Source organism: Chanodichthys erythropterus, chromosome 7 (assembly GCF_024489055.1).
Source record: "Chanodichthys erythropterus isolate Z2021 chromosome 7, ASM2448905v1, whole genome shotgun sequence".
Classification (NCBI taxonomy): Eukaryota; Metazoa; Chordata; class Actinopteri; order Cypriniformes; family Xenocyprididae; genus Chanodichthys; species Chanodichthys erythropterus.
In genome coordinates this window covers 36296083-36317531 of record NC_090227.1, presented here as the reverse complement: position 1 = coordinate 36317531, position 21449 = coordinate 36296083, and the positions used below count along the sequence as shown (strand labels likewise).

General features: G+C 37.3%; 1 protein-coding gene across 2 annotated transcripts in view; it reads right to left on the bottom strand.

The window, feature by feature from the left end:
* cfdp1 (craniofacial development protein 1) overlaps nucleotides 1-21449 on the bottom strand; it is a 41218-nt gene that overhangs the window by 7364 nt on the left and 12405 nt on the right. The window contains exon 6 of one of the 2 annotated variants that reach the window (XM_067389325.1): nucleotides 991-1149. In XM_067389325.1, the coding sequence (XP_067245426.1) occupies nucleotides 991-1149 (159 nt within the window). Of the gene's footprint in view, nucleotides 1-990; nucleotides 1150-6066; nucleotides 6362-21449 lie in introns of those variants that run through there. The other variant, XM_067389326.1, reaches the window with a different exon arrangement.

Here is a 21449-nt window from a genome sequence, read left to right as displayed (position 1 = left end):
AACTGCATATAACATAACTATAAATGATGCATAGTTACATGCAACTAACCCTAAACCAAACCAAATCCTAATCCTAAACCTATGGTAAGTACATGTAGTTACTTAATATTACTCAGTACTTAAATGTATAATTACAGTGTAACAAAGACCCGAATAATGTTATATATAGTTGACTTGTGTACTTACATTGTTCCAAGAATGTTTAAATCCAGAGAAATAAGCAATTTTAAAGAGGACACGGACCATGTCCGTACATCACCTATCAATGACATCATACTCACGTTACCCTCGGTTTCTTGTTTTATTTTGTAGAAACCATGGAAACACCAAAGATGCTTTAATGTATTATGTGTTTTGTTAGAATTCATGCAATTTTTTGTTCAATTTTTACCAAAATTTCTGAGATATTCATTTGTAATGGAAAAAGCAGTTTTAGATTAGAAAAATGTGAATTAAAAACTTTCTATATCTCTTCATGGAGTTCATTCTCAATCGACCAATGAGAGGTATGCGAGCAGACACCTCCACATATTCATCACCCACATCTCTTCTAAACACATGCATGTATGCAGAAAACCAACAAGAGACAACACAGATCTTTTGAAATAGTAATGAACTATCTTATAACCTGAACAGAACAGAATATACTTTTTTGTACTTGGCCAAATTTCTCTTTATGCTCATCCCTAGTCCTAAAAGCAACCGCAAAAGGTCAGCATGTTAATCAAATGCATATGCAGCATATGGTTTTTCCCCAAATACATTCATTTCACTGTCCAGTTATCTTCTGTGAATAATTAATGAATTGTAATGTATGATAAAAATTGCAGTGAAATACTATACGCCAGCACGTTGTGGCTTTAAGCACTTAAGACACTTAATGATATTTATTCAGCTCTGATGAAAATCTCAGAAGCCAGTGTGAGACACTAATGGGAGATAATATGAGATGATGTGTTTGTCTGGGTCACTAATGAGGCTTAAACATACCCTTCTTTGCCTCGATTATGGATTGCCAGCTCGTCTGCAATGCCCTCCTCTGTTTTAAAGGCATCCCAGTCCATCTTAGACTTCTCCAAAGTGCTCATCTTCTGCTTTTTGGTCCCGATGCGATTCAGGATGCTCCCCATGCCTGCTGGCCTCTTCACACTAGAAGGGGGAAGATAATAAAACATATTTTGGATCAGGATTTTCAAATATTATAAATGGCTGTTCTAACCGGGAGAGGCTAAAGCGTGTTTTTAAAGAGACTAAAGCTCCAGTGACATTTTGGTTGGATTTTAAGTGAAGTGGAAACAGATCATGCTGCATCAAAATAATTTGTTCTAATAAATGCAGGAAAATATAAGGACAGAAATTAGAGAGATATTAAAGGGGACCTATTACGTAAAATTCACTTTTAAAAAGTGTTTGAACACAGATGTGTGTAAACAACCAGCATATTCACCCACTCCTTTTTTTTTAATCCTATAAATCATAAACAGTCTCTCCAAACAAGCGGTTCCAGATTTCATCTAAGGTACACACATTCCAGGATGCAGTGATGGTTGACTTTCTACAACTTTCTCCCATCTCCCGACTGCATCTCTGGAGCTCAGCCACAGTGATCTTTGGGTACTTCTTTACCCCTCTCACCAAGGCTCTTCTCCCCCGATAGCTCAGTTTGGCTGGACGGCCAGCTCTAGGAAGGGTTCTGGTCGTCCCAAACGTCTTCCATTTAAGGATTATGGAGGCCACTGTGCTCTTAGGAACCTTAAGTGCAGCAGAATTTTTTTTGTAACCTTGGCCAGATCTGTGCCTTGCCTCAATTCTGTCTCTGAGCTCTTCAGGCAGTTCCTTTGACCTCATGATTCTCATTTGCTCTGACATGCACTGTGAGCTGTAAGGTCTTATATAGACAGGTGTGTGGCTTTCCTAATCAAGTCCAATCAGTATAATCAAACACAGCTGGACTCAAATGAAGTTGTAGAACCATCTCAAGGATGATCAGAAGAAATGGACAGCACCGGAGTTAAATATATGAGTGTCACAGCAAAAGGGATGAATACTTAGGACCATGTGATATTTCAGTTTTTCTTTTTTAATAAATCTGCAAAAATGTCAACAATTCTGTGTTTTTCTGTCAATATGGGGTGCTGTGTGTACATTAATGAGGAAAAAAATGAACTTAAATGATTTTAGCAAATGGCTGCAATATAAACAAAGAGTGAAAGATTTAAGGGGGTCTGAATACTTTCCGTACCCACTGTACATATGCGATTTCTTACCCTGCTGTTTAGGTTCACAGACATAATGACTGTTTGTGAAATTTGTGTGTTTTTGACAATCTTTTGGTATTTGACAGTTTAAATGTAATAAGACGTGTAAGAAAAATCAGTCTGACAGCCAGTTTTCTGTGCTTCGGATGTGTGCGCTCAGAAAACCATATAGTATATCAGAAATTTAAACTGATATGGCTTTAAAACGCATGCAAATATTTAACTTCCATGGTGACGAACTGCAATGTCATGTGAGCGTGTCCATGATAGAGATGATAATCAAAACCAAACAGATGTTTTGTTAGTTTTTGTGGCAGATTATCCGAGGCACCAGCTGTACAGGCTCCACCCTCTTCTGGAAAGTGGGGCGGGGAGCAGCAGCTCATTTGCATTTAAAGAGACATGCACGAAAACGGCACGTTCTTCCTTCCACTCAAAAAAGGGCATTTACAACATGGTATAATGAATGATCTGTGGGGTATTTTGAGCTGAATATTCACAGACACATTCTGAGGACACCTGAGACTGAGAAAAAAAAGGGGGTATAATAAGTCCCCTTTAATAATAAGATGTAACTAAATAAAAAGATAGCAATAATCAAATTGTTATAAATGTCCTTTAGTGCTGCTTCCTGCATTTCTTAGCAAAGTTATTTAGATTTTAATTATTTGTAAAAAATAAATAAATAAATGAATATTTTTAAAAAATTATCCAAAGTGGAGGTAGAGGCAATCTTATGTTGGCGATAACATATCTGGTATGTTTCTCGCAACATGCTGCTGGAACAAAGATGTGTTTTTTTTTAACGTTACCAAAGTCATCTTGACACACAGGTTGCGCTTGGCTGCAGTAATGAAATGTTAAACGATCTGTGGAATGAAAGAGCTGAAGAGTCCAGACCAGCAGCCCTCCCTCTCATATGTGGGTGCCAGGGGGAGTGAGTGTGCTGGGGGTCTGCAGCGGGAATAAGGGCTGGCAATAGGACCTTGGGGTGCATTAAAGGGTACCGGGGGGTCCAAGGACAGACGGTTTCACGCTCAGGCGAGTCATAGGAGAAAGTCTGCCATGAGGAACGAGAAGGAAAATTGTGTGTACATGTATGTGTGTAGAGGAAGATGGTACAATAGTTTTCAGAATACGAAATGAATTAAAATCTAAAAATAAAAATATGCGGGTAAGGAGGTGTTGCAATACCAGTTTAAAAATACAGTGAATAATCACATTGTCATGTCATTAAAATTAAAATTAAAATCGCTTATATAAGTTAGTTATTAACGCTGTCTTGCTTCAAGCTGAAGCAAAATGAATGCTGTGAACTTGTATTACCTCACTGCAGGGTAAAAAGACTTCATTACTTTCTTAATGAACTGCAAATCACAGTTTCCTCATTGTGATCGAGTCGATTTGTGAGTTCAACACACACCGTACATGTGCACGCAGAGGAATGAGGCGACCCACAAACAGACACACATGACTAATGTCTAAAGGTCTGACAAAATGCATCTGCCATCTGTGCGAACACTGTCAACATTATTCACGGAGCAAAACAGGAAGGGGAAAAATGCAAGAAGGGAAAAAAGGAAACAAAGAGGAATGTTTTAACACATCTCCAGGTTTAATTTAATGCCAGTTCAATTCCTAGAAGTAAATAGGTGGTCAGGAAATTATTCTTCATTATTACTATTTTCCATGTTACAATAATAGTAAATTCAAACATAAAATAGTAAGACCAAAAATGCTAAAACAAATCAAACCTGTATTTTACCTTAGCCAACCTTTGCCAGCTCTTGAACCCTTTGCATTTTTTTGGCTATTTTTCATCCATACAAGTAAATAATTTCAATGTTTTATAAATTATACACGAATATCATAATGTTTTAGTGCAATATGTTATAACAGCCGTTTCAGTACAGCGCTGTTCCTATGGTAGTCGATGTCTGTCCAGACAACACACAAAAATAATGTTGGGGTGCAAAAAAGGCAGCAAAAAGTAAAAATCAATAATGGCAAAATCAATACTGTAATTATATTCCCTCCATTATAGCTGCATCCACAAAACTTCCAAATTTCATATGGTCAGAGCTCACCTGACTGCTGCACGACTGAAGGCTTATTAAAGTCACAAATATTGGCATGGAAAACAAAAAGATTTTAATATAATCAAATCAGCAATATAAACTACTTCACACTGACTCTGAAATGCTGTATTGTTTATTTATGTGGAGGCTAGGGTCATTTCTTAAACTTGGATGGTATCCAACTGACTTTTTAGAGACTGATAAAAATTCAGTGTGTGTAAATACTTTGCAAAATACAAATAATATAATATATATATATATATATAATACAAATTTTTTTTATTATTATATATATATATATATATATATATAAAAAATAAAAATCTTAGTGGTTCCAAACTTTTGGACTAATATATATATATATATATATATATATATATATATATATATATATATATATATATATATATATATATTAGTCCAAAAGTTTGGAACCACTAAGATTTTTAATGTTTTTAAAAGAAGTTTTGTCTGCTCACCAAGGCTACATTTATTTAATTAAAAATACAGTAAAAAAAAAAAGTAATATTGTGAAATATTATTACAATTTAAAATAACTGTGGACTATTTAAATATATTTGACTAAGTAATTTATTCCTGTGATGCAAAGCTGAATTTTCAGCATCGTTACTCCAGTCTTCAGTGTCACATGATCCTTCAGAAATCATTCTAATATGCTGATTTGCTGCTCAATAAACATTTATGATTATTTTCAGTGTTGAAAACAGTTGTGTACTTTTCTTTTTTTTTCAGGATTCCTTGATGAATAGAAAGTTCAAAAGAACAGCATTTATCTGAAATACAAAGCTTCTGTAGCATTATACACTACCGTTCAAAAGTTTGGGGTCAGTAAGAATGTTTATTTTTATTTTTTTGAAAAGAAATTAAAGAAATGAATACTTTTATTCAGCAAGGATGCATGAAATCAATCAAAAGTGGCAGTAAAGACATTTATAATGTTACAAAAGATTAGATTTCAGATCAACACTGTTCTTTCAAACTTTCTATTCATCAAATAATCCTGAAAAATAACTATTGTACACAAATATTTTGTTCAATTGTACACATTAAATGTTTCTTGAGCAGCAAATCAGCATATGATTTCTGAAGGATCATGTGACACTGAAGACTGGAATAATGCTGCTGAAAATTCAGCTTTGCATCACAGGAATAAATTACTTTGTGAAATATATTCAAATAGAAAACAGTCATTTTAAATTGTAATAATATTTCACAATATTACTGTTTTTACTGTATTTTTAATTAAATAAATGTAGCCTTGGCGAGCAGACGAAACTTCTTTTAAAAACATTAAAAATCTAATATATATAATAATATATAATAATGTAATATATATATATATACACACACATACACATATATAGTCAAACCAAAAATTATTTAGAAATTTTTTATATTTTTTACTAGTGGGTGCAGGACACTATAGTTCATTTATGTAAGTGAGGATAGCAAAATAAAGTAAACTTTGACATATTATACCCAAAAATTCTTCATACAGTGGACTACCAGTAAAATTGATAACATTTTGGAACCAAAAATTATTCAGACACTTTGACTTGACCATGTTTTGCTTAAGTGTTGTCTGACATAATTAAGATTAATTTTTTTTGACACAGTTTAACTCTGAGATCTTGTCATATTTTATTACCATTTGTTTAAACTATAATGAATAAACTGTAATAATGAATTAAATGTTCAAGGTGTCTTAATAAATTTTGGTTTGACTGTTATTTTGACTGTCAGTGTTACCTGCAGCTTAACAGCTTAGTCAACAGAACCAGTATGTACACACACAGAGGAACAGGAACACTGCTTAAACCTATCCTGACAGGGAATCAATATACAATCAGGGCTCAACTGATAGTCAATCCTGTGTGCCATGCAGCAGCATTGATGTAAGTGGGGAACGTCGGGCCGGGAGCCAGACCACAGTACATAACGCTTGTGCAGAATGCTAAACGCAGAGCCAAGGTGACTGTATCCAGCCTCATCACCCATAGTGCACTGCTCAAACAGAGAAAGATAAGCGAAGATGTAACAGATATACATACAACACAGTCACAGGCTAATAAAATACAATATACTGCATTATATGCCAATATGAGCACCTAAAAGACAAAAACACAGACAAACTGACACTGAAGCTTAAAGGGAAACAGGATGTACAGGGCAAAACAGTAAGTCTGTGAATTCAGTTGTTTATTTGAAGTCAGAGTTCTCCCATGACCGAAGTCTTACCATCATCTCATTTAAAGGCACACACACAGAGTCAATGTGTCCAAGCACTTTGTGTAGGCTGGAACATCCTATTGTGTAGATTCCCCATCCTCATTATATTGGTTTATGTCATCGTAAGTTCACAGAGTGGCTCATAAACTCACCACTGAACAGCAGTTGGTTGACAAGTCTCTCCATCTCCACTCTGAGTAATTACGGCCTTTGTGACATCATAAGAGAAGACACAACAGAGCATCATGGGAGACGGATGCCAGATAACCCCGAACGCTTCATCTCTATTATCTAAGTAGCCTGCTTGCGCGGACTTATCTAATGGCCTTTTTCCGCCTGAGGCACGGACACTGGCCTAGTTGCAGACCAGCTATTTACGATCGAGTGCAGGAGTGGGCCTGCGAACCGCAGCTATGAACCCCACGCACACGTCCTCCATGAGACCCCAGCAAAGCCTCACTGACCCACATTCTGTCTGACAAGCGGAAACTGGAAGAACAGCCAGAGGACAGACTGCAGGGTTACACAATACACATCAAATCACACAGAGTTCACACGCACAGACTCTGGACTCATATTTAAACAGACAATGCTAATGCTAATGTTTTTACTCGCTTTTATACTATGCGCATATAAATAAAGAAGATACAATTTTAGTTGCTATTAAAGGGTTAGTTCACCCAAAAATGAAAATTCTATAATTTATTACTCACCCTCATGCCGTTCCACACCCGTAAGACATTTGTTAATCTTCGGAACAAATTAAGATATTTTTGTTGAAATCCAGTGGCTCCGTGAGGCCTCCATAGGGAGCAATGACATTTCCTCTCTCGAGATCCATTAATGTACTAAAAACTTTTAAATCGGTTCATGTGAGTACAGTGGTTCAATATTAATATAATAAAGCGACGAGAATATTTTTGGTGCGCCAAAAGAACAAAATAACGACTTATATAGTGATGCCTGATTTCAAAACACTGCTTCAGGAAGCTTCCAGTGCATAATGAATCAGCGTGTCGAATCCATGGTTCAGAGCGCCAAAGTCAGGTGATTTCAGCGGTTTGGCGGTTTGACACGCGATGCCAATCATGATTCGATATGCTGATTCATAACGCTCCGAAGCTTCCTGAAGCAGTGATTTGAATTTTGTTTTTTTGGCGCACCAAAAATATTCTTGTCGCTTTATAATATTAATATTGAACCACTGTACTCACATGAACCGATTTAAATATGATTTTAGTACCTTTATAGATCTTGAGAGAGGAAATGTCATTGCTGGCTATGGAGGCCTCACTAAGCCATCGGATTTCAACAAAAATATCTTAAATTGCGTTCCGAAGATTAACGAAGGGTGTGGAACGACATGAGGGTGAGTAATTAATGACATTATTTTCATTTTTGGGTGAACTAACCCTTTAAAAACTTCCACAAGCAACACTACTCAGCTCATTATCAAGGAGGCATATAATAACTGCAGATCTGTCAGCATTCGCAGTTACATCAATGGTAACTTGTGCAAGGATTACATGGTTTAAAACCAGCCATCTTTGCTCATTGGTACTCGGAAATAGGCTAGTCTCTAATGCTGCATTTATTTACTCAAAAATACAGTAAGAATAGTAATACTGTGAAATATTATCACAATTTAAAATAAATGTATTTTAACATGATATTTCTGTGATGGCAAAGCTGTATTTTCAGCATCATTACTACGGTCTTCAGTGTCACATGATCCTTCAGAAATCATTCTAATATTTGGTGCTCAAAAAACAATTCTTATTATCAATGTTGAAAACAGTGTGCTGCTTAATATTTTTTTTTTGGAAACTGACTTTTTTTCAGGATTATTTGATCAATAGAAAGAACATCGTTTATTTGAAAAAAATGTCTTTACCATCACTTTTGATTAATTTAATGTCCTTGCTTAAAAGTAAAGTGAGATATCTAGATTTATTTCTTAATTGTTTTAGCTTTAATATTTTTAGTGACATTGCTTTAATGACGAATTTAGAGACAGAGATTCAGGGTCTTCTAATAGTTGCTAACGGAAAGCTAAACCCATTTCAGAGAAGTTGTACCTCTAATTCCCTTTAAAGCACAGATGGTACATCATCAAACAACCAATTGAAACAAATTCACCACATTCAACTATAAATTTCAAGACAATTCCTGTCAACACTTCAATTCGCCTGCAAGCTATGTTCCCATTACCCACGATCAACAGCTCTCCATTTGTTTTTGAGGACTATAGCTTTGTGTATTGAGGTATTTATTTGTTGAAAAATGCATCAATTAACCTAAAGACACTATGCTTAGTGAAATCACTGTGCTTAACTAGTGAAATCACAAACTTGTTGAGATTTTTCTTTAACACAATGAGGAAATATAACCCATTTAATAATCATACATCTGAAAATTAGACTTAAGTGTGATAATCTTAGATTAAAATGTACTACTGTGACAAAGACAGAGATATTTAAATTTATCCTACAGCATCAATCTGTGTACTGCAGCATAACATTTGGATGTTCCTTGTGAAGGGCACAATCTAGAGCCAAAAAAAGTCAAATTTGTAAAACGAACCAGCGTGGAGTGGACCATGCAAATTCTACACTGTCATTTGCAAAAGCCTCATTTCCTGTGAAGGACGGTCACATACAAATGAAGTATTGCCAGAGAGATCAAGCATCAGGCTCTTGGTTTGTGTGTTTATTTTAAATATGATATCCTGACCTATGAAATCCCTCTGGTTTTTAGGGTCCCATTTTTCTTTCTCTTTTTGATCTTCAAAGGGCAGTTTAGGTTGGAATATAAGGCTCTGAGCATCTCTGCTCCACCCCTAATACGATGAACGACAGATTTACATCCTGTGAACAATGAGCAGCACACCTGCTCATAGACGACTAATGAACATACACTCGTACGCATAAACACACCTGCAGCGCTAAGACCTAGAGTTCAAAGACCTTTAATGCTGCAGGCCCCTGGCCCCTGCGATCAGCCACCTGGACTTAGTGACACTTACAGCCCCACCTAGCCCCTAAGCTGTGTCTTTCATATACACAAACAAACTTGCCATGTCTTAATGTTTGCTGAAAAACACAAATTTCTAAAAATACTCTAAAGGCTGTTTCCTGTGTTCAATAGTCTTCCATGACTTCTATGAAGATTTTCACACTATGCTTAACTCTGGGTTAAGGACACTTTTAACCAAAACTACACAATGTTTATTTGTAATGAAAGGGTGTTTGCAAAACTTTTATCCCTGCATTACAGACAACCAATAACAAACTGCCTTAGTACTTGTCTCATTAATTATTCATACAAGTACTGAGGCAGTTCAACAGAGACAGGAACACAGAGTTTAGTTTCAGCATCTAGAGGAAACGGTGTTAGAAAACGTTCCTCTGCTTTTATCTGTTATTTTTTTTGTATTCAGTTTGCCTTTAGAAGAAGACTTAGTCACCATGAAATCAAAATGGACAATGCTTTTTCTTAATGGAATTTTGCAGTAATTATTATAAATGATTTATACATGCACATCATTATTTTTTTATATTCATGAATAATTCCCTCATAATCAAAATAACTTCCTCTCCCTCATAGCTCACTCATATGACATTACAGCAATAGCAAACCACAACCATCCAAACAACAATCCTATCAATTCCTGATTGACAAAATCAAGTCCCGCCCTACATTTGTTCTTGTTCGAGAAGCCGTTTCACTCAGATATACATCACAATGGGGAAGAAAAGACTTTCGCAACTTCAGTTTCATGATGACTTTAAGACAAGCATAGCAGATCAATGTGAAAATTATTAAAGCATGTCACATGCTGAATAAATCTAAATATGAAGATTAACCTAGTTTACAGGGAAAAGTTGAGTTCATGCCAATTTAGATATTGTAAATAATTTTCTGGTGCTTACATTTAAATTGAGTAAATCAAAAAAAAAAAAAAAAATTCACGCAAGACATAACTGACTTTATGTAAATACTCACTAAGACGGACATTTTGACATATTTTTGTTATGTTTGACCATTTAGGCACGCCTGAAACCCCAAGTATACTTTGCTCGTCCGTGTTCCAAAAAGTCTGCACTTGTTTCGCAGCATGCACACAGAAAGTGCAAAGGGATCAGTCTCTTTCTCAGTTCAATGTGCTTTTAACCTGTTAAGGTTGCACTGTGCACATACGTTTAAAAAGAGACCAAAATCATGCATATACTCTAAATGATTCAAGAACAGTCGTAGTCGTTGTAGGCTAATTTTGCAGCAATGCTAGGGGGTTAATAAAGAAGGGCATGTGACACAATGATCATTTTATCTTAATTTGAACACGTTTTCAAAATCATTGGAAGGCAAAATCAAAAACGAAACTAAGATTTGATTCATCACACAACCCTATTGTGGTTAAATTGTTTTTCAAATGCATTACCATGCATGAAAGACCCATGATAGAGACACATGATATAATTTGGCCAGTCAGCACAGTCATCTAGAAGGCAGTCGTTGCTGCATTTTAACATTATAACAAGCACATCAAAGATCACAACCTCTACGATTCGCTTGAAAAGTAGATTGTGGACGTCTTCAAGATCAATCACGATATAAAAATCATAGATTTCCCCTTTTTTGGCCTCATTTCATTTAACTTAAAGGTGCTAAAGAGGATGTTTTGTTTTATCCATTTTTGCAATATTACTTGAAACTGTCTTTACTAACTGATAAAAGACTATTTATTAGGTGCACTGAAAGAAATAATATTAATACACATCATCTGTGCACGAGGCAGGGCCTTAAAAACATCAGCCAATCATTTACGCAATCATCGCATAAACGATTGGCCCTCTGGCTTGTCAATCACTGCCGTGACGTTCCTTGTGAGAGACGAGCGTGGCTGCGCGCTCCAGTAACTTTCCACACTCTACAGGCACTGCATGCAATGTTTTTGTCCGGAGACAGGAGTAACAACTATAGATTATGAGTTACCTGCGGTGAGTCCGACATAATGAATCCACCAGCTACCAACCTGCTAACCAATCTGAGCACATTGCGTATTTCGGAGGGAGTGGTATCATAGAAGCAGGAAGTCAAACGAGGCGTTCATATGACAGTGGAAACAGAGGTGTAGAATGAAGGTAAAATATATGAAAAATACAGCGTTTTCAAAAAAACAAAGCATTAAGACATGTTAAACTGTGCCCCAAAAACACAATCAAGCCTAGAAAAAAAACACTGAACCACCCTTTAATCTTGGAACCCAGGTTTGCAAATATACAGTGTGAAATTATGTTAATCCAGGGTGAACTGTAAATTTACTGAACCATTTATTTCAATTGTGAACTCGTGAGGAACAAGTTCCTCTCTCTCTTCCAATTCCTCCCTAAAGCAACAGAGCAGATATTTTCAGCACAGACGAACAAAGTGTTGAGCCCAACTGTGAATTCAACTGAGCTCTGCAGGAGAAAGATGTAAGGAGACATGTGAAGAGATAAAGCCTTACATCTCAAACACACGGATGGGTTTGTTTTCGCATGTTCAGTAGTTGCTGGGGAAACTGTCTAAGAAACATATGTGTGGTTCGTCTTTCGAAGCTTCTCCAAGAGTCTGTAACGTTTATGTGTGTGCACAAGACTGGCCTTTATATTCTGTGGGTCTGAGCATAGCAATGTATGTATGTGTGTCTTAGAAAAGATGCGGAACAGACTCAGAAAGACTGGAATGCAGGAAATGCATCCTCAAGATACAAACAAACCGGGCGACAAGAGATTATGGTGATTTAGCCAAACTCAAGTCTCGCACACTCCTAATGCAGAATTATCAGTATTTGCAGTGCTTCAGGATATAATCATGTTGTTATCTCATACAACCCAGCAGGTAACAGGAGGACTATTATATTTTCACAAACACAGACAATAGACAAGAACTGTGAACGCAAGAACCATGCTAATCCTGCTTCCATGATGCTAGCAGGTGTTATGGGAGGTTGCCAGGACATTGCTATGTCATTGCTAAAATATAGTTGCTAGCATGTTGCTAGGTGGTTTACTTCCTTGTGTTTTTATACTAAAACTAATAAAATAAAGGCTGGCATGAAAATAAGTAAATGATAGTGCGGCAGCCTCCTAAAAATGTGTAGAAAACTGGAAAACATGGTGGAAAATGTACAGACAGCAGCAAATTCAGTGATTATTTCAACCTCAAAGGCTTGACCCAGTACCTTGAAACATAACTTTGTTTCTAGAGTCAGAAAAAAGCCCCAACTCCCAGAAGCTGCATAGTCAGCCAATCAGATTGGAGCTTGCCAGACCAAAAAAATACTTTCTAATTTTGTCAGCAAATGGGCTGTAGGCGATCTAATTTTAATTAAGCAATGTTAAAAGAATAATTTCAGATTAAGTCAGCACTGAGTGTGCGGTATGTACATGTAGCCGTCACTCGTCTGTCTCTGCCCTGTGAACACAAGGCTGTCACACTTTGTTCACCTTACAAGCGTCCCAGTTCCAAGCTGTCAGTATATCTCCCATCTTCAGAGCCAACGCCTGCTCTATGCTCTTCATTTCTTCTCACTCATGTACAGCTCCAATCCTCATTTCGCTCGCATATTAACATGAGGTTTGGTAGTCGCACAAATCCGTAAAGCTTTCCTTAGCTAATTATGCTCTCATTATATCTGCATAACCGATAAGAGTGAGTTACTATAATCACTTCCAGCCATTTTGCGTCTAACAAGCCTAATTTCCTTCCTGAAAGGGTTTTCTCTTTGTATTTCAAGGGAAACCGGCAGGGACAGTGGAAGGGGGTCTGGAGTGGCCCCCAAACTGACTTTCCCCATCTGTTTCCACAATATTGGAGTGGAGAGCATCACCCAACTTTCCCCGCGACATTCAGACAATTGAGGCTCTGCAGCTGCACATCGCCGATGACGGAAATACACTTCCTGGCACAAGCAGAAGAGTCATCTCAAACCATGGTTTGAAGATGAGGCCTGACGAGGGCTGAAGTGGTCTAGTTGTGCCTCATTGACTGGCTGAATGGATGCTGATGGAGCTCTCAAGAACCGCGGAAAAACAGGAGGGAGGTAAAGTGTCTAAACAGCGAGGGCTGATTTGACATTTTAAAAGTGTCTTGGGTGAATTCCACCCAAAAAGTTGAGAGCGCTGCTTTGGATATTGAAGTAAACACTCTTAATATTTCATGTGTGATTCTGCAGGCAGAGCTGAAGCTTAATTGTAGGTCATAGCAACAGTTTGAACACATGAAAGAAATATTAAAAAGCTATAACTAAACATCAGCTGAACGTCTCAAGGTGTCGATACAATACCATCAGATGCAACCGCAGTTTGTTGCCACATATTTACCGCCTCCTGAGATGATGCCTTTCTGTGATCGCTTGAGAGCCACTTGGGAGGATATGCATCTGTTTTGGCAGGAGCACACATACACGGACATACAGCAAACTGTGTGGCTGACTCTCTTTCGGGCCACGGCACATTTTTAGATGCCAGGGGAGTGAAGAGTGGCCTGGTTTTGTCAGAAGCATTAGCTGGGAGACGGAGCACACAGTAGCGCTCTGATGTGTCCGGCGGTGAGGAGGGCATGATATCGAACCCTCACTTCAGTTAACATGCATTCATTATAGCGTGAGGACCGGCTGACATAGTGTCCAGCTGTGAGGAGACAGGGAACAGGTCATTTCAGGTCTGCTAATGAAATCCTGAAGTGGCCTACCTCAGTTAGATCAGAACAAGCTTGCCTCTACTCACTGTGACCTCATTATGGGTGGGTGGAGTGGTGAAAGATCTGAGCTGGTAACAGAAAGATTGTTAGTTTGAACTCCACACTAAGAGTCAGTAGCTCAGTTGGCCACTTTTTGATACCAAAGATGTCCAAATATAATGATCATAATGTGAACCCCTTTGTAAAATACAAAGGCGCATATATAAAGTTTATAAAGATCCATGTATATCGTGTGAGGAAAAATATATCTCGCCACATTATTCAGACAACATGTTGTTTCCATTAATTTTCCACACCGCTTGTCTTATTTAGGGTTGTGGAGTAAAAATAATTATGTACGGTGTGCTTTCGTTCTACAACAAATGGCTGGTAGGGACTACAACGAGCTTCTTCCCAGGTTGGTGACATCACTAACCCTAAAATTGACAAACTCTGCCCCCGAGAACACACAACAAAGGGGGTGAGGCCATGTTATTGCAATACAGTACGCAAGGCTGTAATAGCATGTCATAAAAGCAAGATAACAACATGATAAGTTATAACCATATTTAAAGGTGCCCTAGAACTTTTTTTTTAAAGATGTAATATAAGTCTAAGGTGTCCCCTGAATGTGTCTATGAAGTTTCAGCTCAAAATACCCCATAGATTTTTTTTATTCATTTTTTTAACTGCCTATTTTGGGGCATCATTAGAAATGAGCTGATTCAAGGTGTGTGGCCCTTTAATTCTCATGCTCCACGCCCCAAGAGTTCGCGCTTGCCTTAAACATAAAAAAAGTTCAAACAGCTAATATAACCCTCAAAATGGATCTTTACAAAGTGTTCGTCATGCAGCATGTCTAATCAAGTAAGTACAGTGTTTATTTGGATGTTTACATTTGTTTCTGAATGAGTTTGAGGCTATGCTCCGTTAACCATCGTAAGGACTTAGAAAACTTCTAAGTGGTAAACTTCCTTATGAAGGTAAAAAAGTTACTTGGTTCTGCTTTAAGTGAGTCTGCGTGAAAGCAGTAGCTCATTTGCATTTAAAGGAACACACACAAAAACAAAGCATTTTTGATCACCCTCAAAAAGTGACAAATTTAACATGCTATAAAAATGATCTGTGGGGTATTTTGTGCTAAAACTTCACATACACATTCTGGGGACATCAGAGACTTATTTCACGTCTTGTAAAAGTGGCATTATATGACCCCTTTAATTATATGTACATAAAAATACATAATCTCACATTTTCCAAGGCCCCGCTAGCACCCACTGTGGAGGTCCTCAGACTCCAGTTTGAAAACTTCTGCATTAGAGCATGGTGCTAATGATGTCGGGATGTGGATTTCATCAGGCAGTATAATTTTGGTTATGTGGGATAGCTGAGGGCTGGTAACGTTTCTATATAAAGAGCATCATGAGCCATCACCACTGTGCCCTTGAGCAAGGCACTTAACCCAGGTTTCTAAACACAGCCCAAGACATGAGGCATTGACGGCTTACAGTATGTGACATATGATGCCATTAACTCACTGCTGAATGGATTATTATAAAACTGTTATTGAAGAGTTTTACTTATTGGCATCTAAACAGAGTCTGATGAAGCAATTACTCACTCACTAATACTCACTATACTGCCCTGTGCGTGAGAAAGTCTGAGAACTAGAAAGCGTGAAACAAAGAGGTTAAACTCTGCACTGCATTTTGATGTATGTGCAGATATCAACAGCATGCACAAGGGAGGAACTATTAATATTACTGCTCAGACCAAAAGACTTCTCACTTAGTCTGTGTGAACTTTTACAGTATATAATCGAGAATAACACATTTTCTATTCAAGTAAACCACACAAGAGAAAAAAGCGTAAGGGCCGTTTACACAGAACGTGCTGTTAAAAATGCGAGACAGGTCAGTGGAACGACTCAAGTACTGAATTGAGTACCCCATTTTTACAACACTGTGTCATGCACGAGACACTGAAAAAGATGCAACACGTATTTACTTTGAAAAGCAATGTTAAAGAAGCTAAACATTACTCTAAAAACAAACAATAAACAATAATAATAAAATATGTTTAGGGTTAAGTTTTGAAAGCCCACATGGAGTTTGCTAAAAAAAACACCTGAAGGACTCCAAGATGGTGTCTTGTCCTTCAAGTGTCTTGCACTGAGGAGAGGCTTCCGTCGGGTCACTCTGCCATAAAGCCCCGACTGGTGGAGGGCTGCAGTGATGGTTGACTTTCTACAACTTTCTCCCATCTCCCGACTGCATCTTTGGAGCTCAGCCACAATTATCTTTGGGTTCTTCTTTACCTCTCTCACCAAGGCTCTTCTCCCCGATATCTCAGTTTGGCCGGACGGCCAGCTCTAGGAAGGGTTCTGGTCGTCCCAAACATCTTCCATTTAAGGATTATGGAGGCCACTATGCTCTTAGGAACCTTAAGTGCAGCAGACATTTTTTTGTAACCTTGGCCAGATCTGTGCCTTGCCACAATTCTGTCTCTGAGCTCTTCAGGCAGTTCCTTTGACCTCATGATTCTCATTTGCTCTGACATGCACTGTGAGCTGTAAGGTCTTATATAGACACGTGTGTGGCTTTCCTAATCAAGTCCAATCAGTATAATCAAACACAGCTGGACTCAAATGAAGGTGTAGAACCATCTCAAGGATGATCAGAAGAAATGGACAGCACCTGAGTTAAATATATGAGTGTCACAGCAAAAGGGATGAATACTTAGGACCATATGATATTTCAGTTTTTCTTTTTTAATAAATCTGCAAAAATGTCAACAATTCAGTGTTTTTCTGTCAATATGGGGTGCTGTGTGTACATTAATGAGGAAAAAATGAACTTAAATGATTTTAGCAAATGACTGCAATATAACAAAGAGTGAAAAATTTAAGGGGGTCTGAATACTTTCAGTACCCACTGTATATATACCCACACACACACAATTTACATTTTAAGAAATATTAATATTATAGTTATTTAAATGTTGTAAAAAAATATATATGACTTAAAGAGAGGTTTTAAGTTTAAGTTCAGATTAAGTTCATCCACACACATACACACATGGCTCAACCCAACGAACAGCAAAGTGTGTGACTGTTCTGTAATAATGGGGAGCGAATTCCTATTTTTAGGGTCCTAGAGATGAGGATCTATAATTAGAAAAGCAGAGCTGTGACTGGCGCATGTGGAAATCATTAGTTTAAGTGGACATACACACAGGTTTCCCAGAACCACTTTATTGTGTTACTCACTCACGTACAGCAAGCTGACGGTAAGCCAAGTGGAACAGAAACAGGAAGACAGAGGGCAGATTTCTCTCTGAATCAGTTTAAATGTGTTGTGAAATCGGTACTTAAAAACGACTGTGAATATGCAAGCTTTCATTCCATTTCCGTAAAGTACAGATTCGTTTGTGTGTTTCTAGGCACTCACATGGAGCTCAGCCTCAACGTCAGTCAAGTTCTGTGATAAGACCACAGAGACACTAGACAATCAATCAAGCTATCACTGGAGCTCAGAACAAGCATCAGTAAATCTGGCTGGTACTGTGATCGATAGCACTTAGACAACACAGAAGTACACAACACTGCTCCACACTTGAACCACTAGCAGTGAGGTTTCATGGTGTCCACACAAATGGTGCTCACAAAGGTTATCATTCACACATTCATGCAAACTTTTTGCCTGCCAATGACGGGTGAATTCCGAAAAGTAACAGGTCTTAAATAGATTTCTTACCAACTATGAAACCGTATTCAGCATCTTATTGTTGCTACATTGAGCTTTGGAAAGAATAAAAAAAAATCTATGCATACCAGCCAACTGGTGAGGAAATTCATTTCATTTATGTATCAAATCCAATTTTTACTTGCATTTGGCACTTGGCGAGTGTTCATTTTGAACTTTGCTCACACACACACACACACACACCAATCTGCTGCTGGGAAGAATCAACAGATGGAGGGTCCAAACGAGTCTGTGTGTGTGGTGGGAGAAAGAAACTAAAGGGCTGTTCAACAGCATTTCACTGGGTCGGTGTTCTTATATTCTAACATTTTCAGCTTTTTTTAGCAAACTTTTGAATAAGGCCTTATTCATGAAACACAAGCAGAACGAATCATTCATAAACCATTCAATCCAATCTCAATTTAAGCAAGAATGGTTTTGCAAACAATTTATGCTAAAATTAGTTCTGCATGTTTCATAAATCAAATAGAATAGGAGAGAAATTATGTTCGATAAAAAACTGAGCATAAAATTTGTCTTCTTTATCCACCCTAACCCTTCTGAACGATAGTATATGGGTCAATGACGTGACGGGTCTTTTTTTTTTTGTCCAAAGGCCTTAATAATAATAAAAAACAAAGATATGACATCCAAAGTATGTAAGGTAGTACAACTAGATCTCCTTTATTGAATCCAAGTGGTTTTAATCATATTTTGCTACATATAAAAGGTATTTTAAAGATTTTGAAGTGTCAAAAGGTCATTCGGTTTAACCGTCCAAAGGCCAATACAGCCATTTCATTTGTGATTAAAATATCTTAAATAATAATAAGTGTATATATTTTATTCTGGCATGATTTTATAACATCACACATCACCATAGCGCAAAATGGTATTAAAATTATGTGTAGAAGTCGTTGCTTTGTTATGAGAAAGAATGTCTGAAAAAATAAATTTCATTGATGTAATTCGGAGTAACCAATATAAAGGGACCATTTTGGATTAAGCCATACGGTCAATAATGTGACAAGATGTGACATCATTCAGGCCAGGATCACATGGTCATGAAGCAAAGTAACTAATACTCTTTTAACCATTTGAAAAATTCATGTTTTCACTTGCTCATCATACGCATGTCCCGAAACATCAGGTCATTTGATACAACCGCTACAAAACATGGAAAATGTTGTAATATTTTAAAAACTAGTACTAAATATAAAATGTTTGATTGTCCTTTTGCCTGTTAGCATTGTTTGAAAATATCATTCGGTATAAACCAAAGTGTCATTTGGTAAAACCGAAATTTCGGTTAAACCGAAATACTTTTTGGTGACCAATTTTGTCCAAAAACGACAAAAGCTGTGTTAACGGATTATAAAAAAAAACGCATAATCTCATTGTTAACACTTAATAATGCCGGTCGTTGTTCATCTCCGCTTCCGGTCGTTGTTCATGTTGTGTGTTTGATGCTTGGCTTGTTTAAACTTTTTTTTGGATTAATTGACCATGGATTTGGGATTACGGACCCTGAAGTGAACATTGTAAAGGTACGACTTTTACCTGCTTTGTTTGGTGCTTCTTGAACATTGGATTGGACAGTTAAGTTTGCTTGCTGTCTCGGCGCTCTGCTGCCAGCAAGTTTGCGTGGCGGTGTTAACAGCTGGCCGCGCTACCTGGATGTGAATAACTGACACCTAAATGCGTTAATGTCGATATGCCACCAAAAAGAATTCCACAGATAGAGGACATAAAAAAGTCACTCGATTTCATGTCCGAGGAAGTGATTGCTGTAAGAGTGCAGCAGAAGCAGCTTCTCGAACTTCTAGAGGAGGTGAAAATACTGCGCCTCCAGAACGCGGAAAAGGATCGGCGTATCGCGGGTTTAGAGCGGCGAGTGGACGAGCTGGAGCAATACACTCGTATGAACGATGTGGTCATCACCGGACTACAAATTAAGCCGCGCTCTTATGCCCGGGCAGTGGCCGTGGATAGTGGGGAGTCTAGTGAGCAGGAGCTGCGCTCAGTGGAGCAACAGGTGACATCATACCTCCAAAACAGGGGGATAGAGATGGATTTGGAGCACATTGAGGCGTGTTACCCGCTGCCCATGAAAAATAGTGAAAGACCCGTTGTCATAATGAGGTTTGTTAACATGAAAAACAAGATGGCAATTTTAAAGCAAGGACGCAAATTGAAAGGAACTGATGTTTTCATTAATGATCACTTAACAAAAAAGAATGCTGACATAGCTAAAAAAGCAAGATATCTAAAAAAACAGAAAAAGATTCAGCATACTTGGGTAACAAACTGCAAGATTTTCATTAAACTAAACGGAACGCCAGAGGAAGCCAAAGTTCTGGTGGTGAGAAGTATAGAGGAACTTGATAGATACAACTGACTGACTCAACTGAACGGACTGATAATGCTGCGGAAAACAATAAGAGATGACTCTACACATTTCCACTATGAACAATACATCAGTTACTTCAGCACCAAGAACTAATAATGATCTGCTGCAGAGAATCATCAACCTGGAAGTAAATGAACTGGTAACGATAGAATATATGGAGGGGAATACACAAGAACTGGATACTGAAATAGACCCTGACAACAACTTTTTCTCCTCCATTAACAATAATTGTAATTATTATTCACAAGATCAGTATAACAAAAATATTAATTCAGAGGGCAATCTGTCAATAATACACTTTAATAGTAGAAGTATGTATACAAATTTCAATTCCATAAAAGAATATTTGCAATGTTTTACATACCCTTTTAGTATTATTGCTATTTCAGAAACCTGGTTTAACTGCGACAAAGGTATACATTTTGACTTGGATGACTATGAATTAAAATATATGAACAGAAAAAACAAAACGGGAGGTGGAGTTGCCCTTTATATTCACAAATCAATACAATTTATGGTTGTAATGAATATGTCGCTAGCCATAGATGAAGTAATGGAATGTCTAACAGTTGAAATATGTAACAGTAAGAAGACAAATGTTATCATAAGTTGTGTTTATCGGTCACCTGGTTCTAGCATGGAAATTTTTAATGAATGGATGGAAAAATTGTTTTCTGAAACGAACAAAAAAAAAAACATTTATCTGTGGGGATTATAATATTGATCTATTAAATCCAACTAAACAAAAAAATATAGATGCCTTCACTGATACAATGTATAGTATGTCTCTTTATCCAACCATCACAAAACCAAGCAGAATAACATCTCATAGTGCCACAATAATTGATAATATCTTTACTAATAATATGGCAGATCAAATAATTAGTGGCCTGCTTATATGTGACATCACTGACCATCTGCCTGTTTTTACTGTTTATGTTAGCGAGTTTGATAAAATCAACAAGGACAGAATAATATATAATAA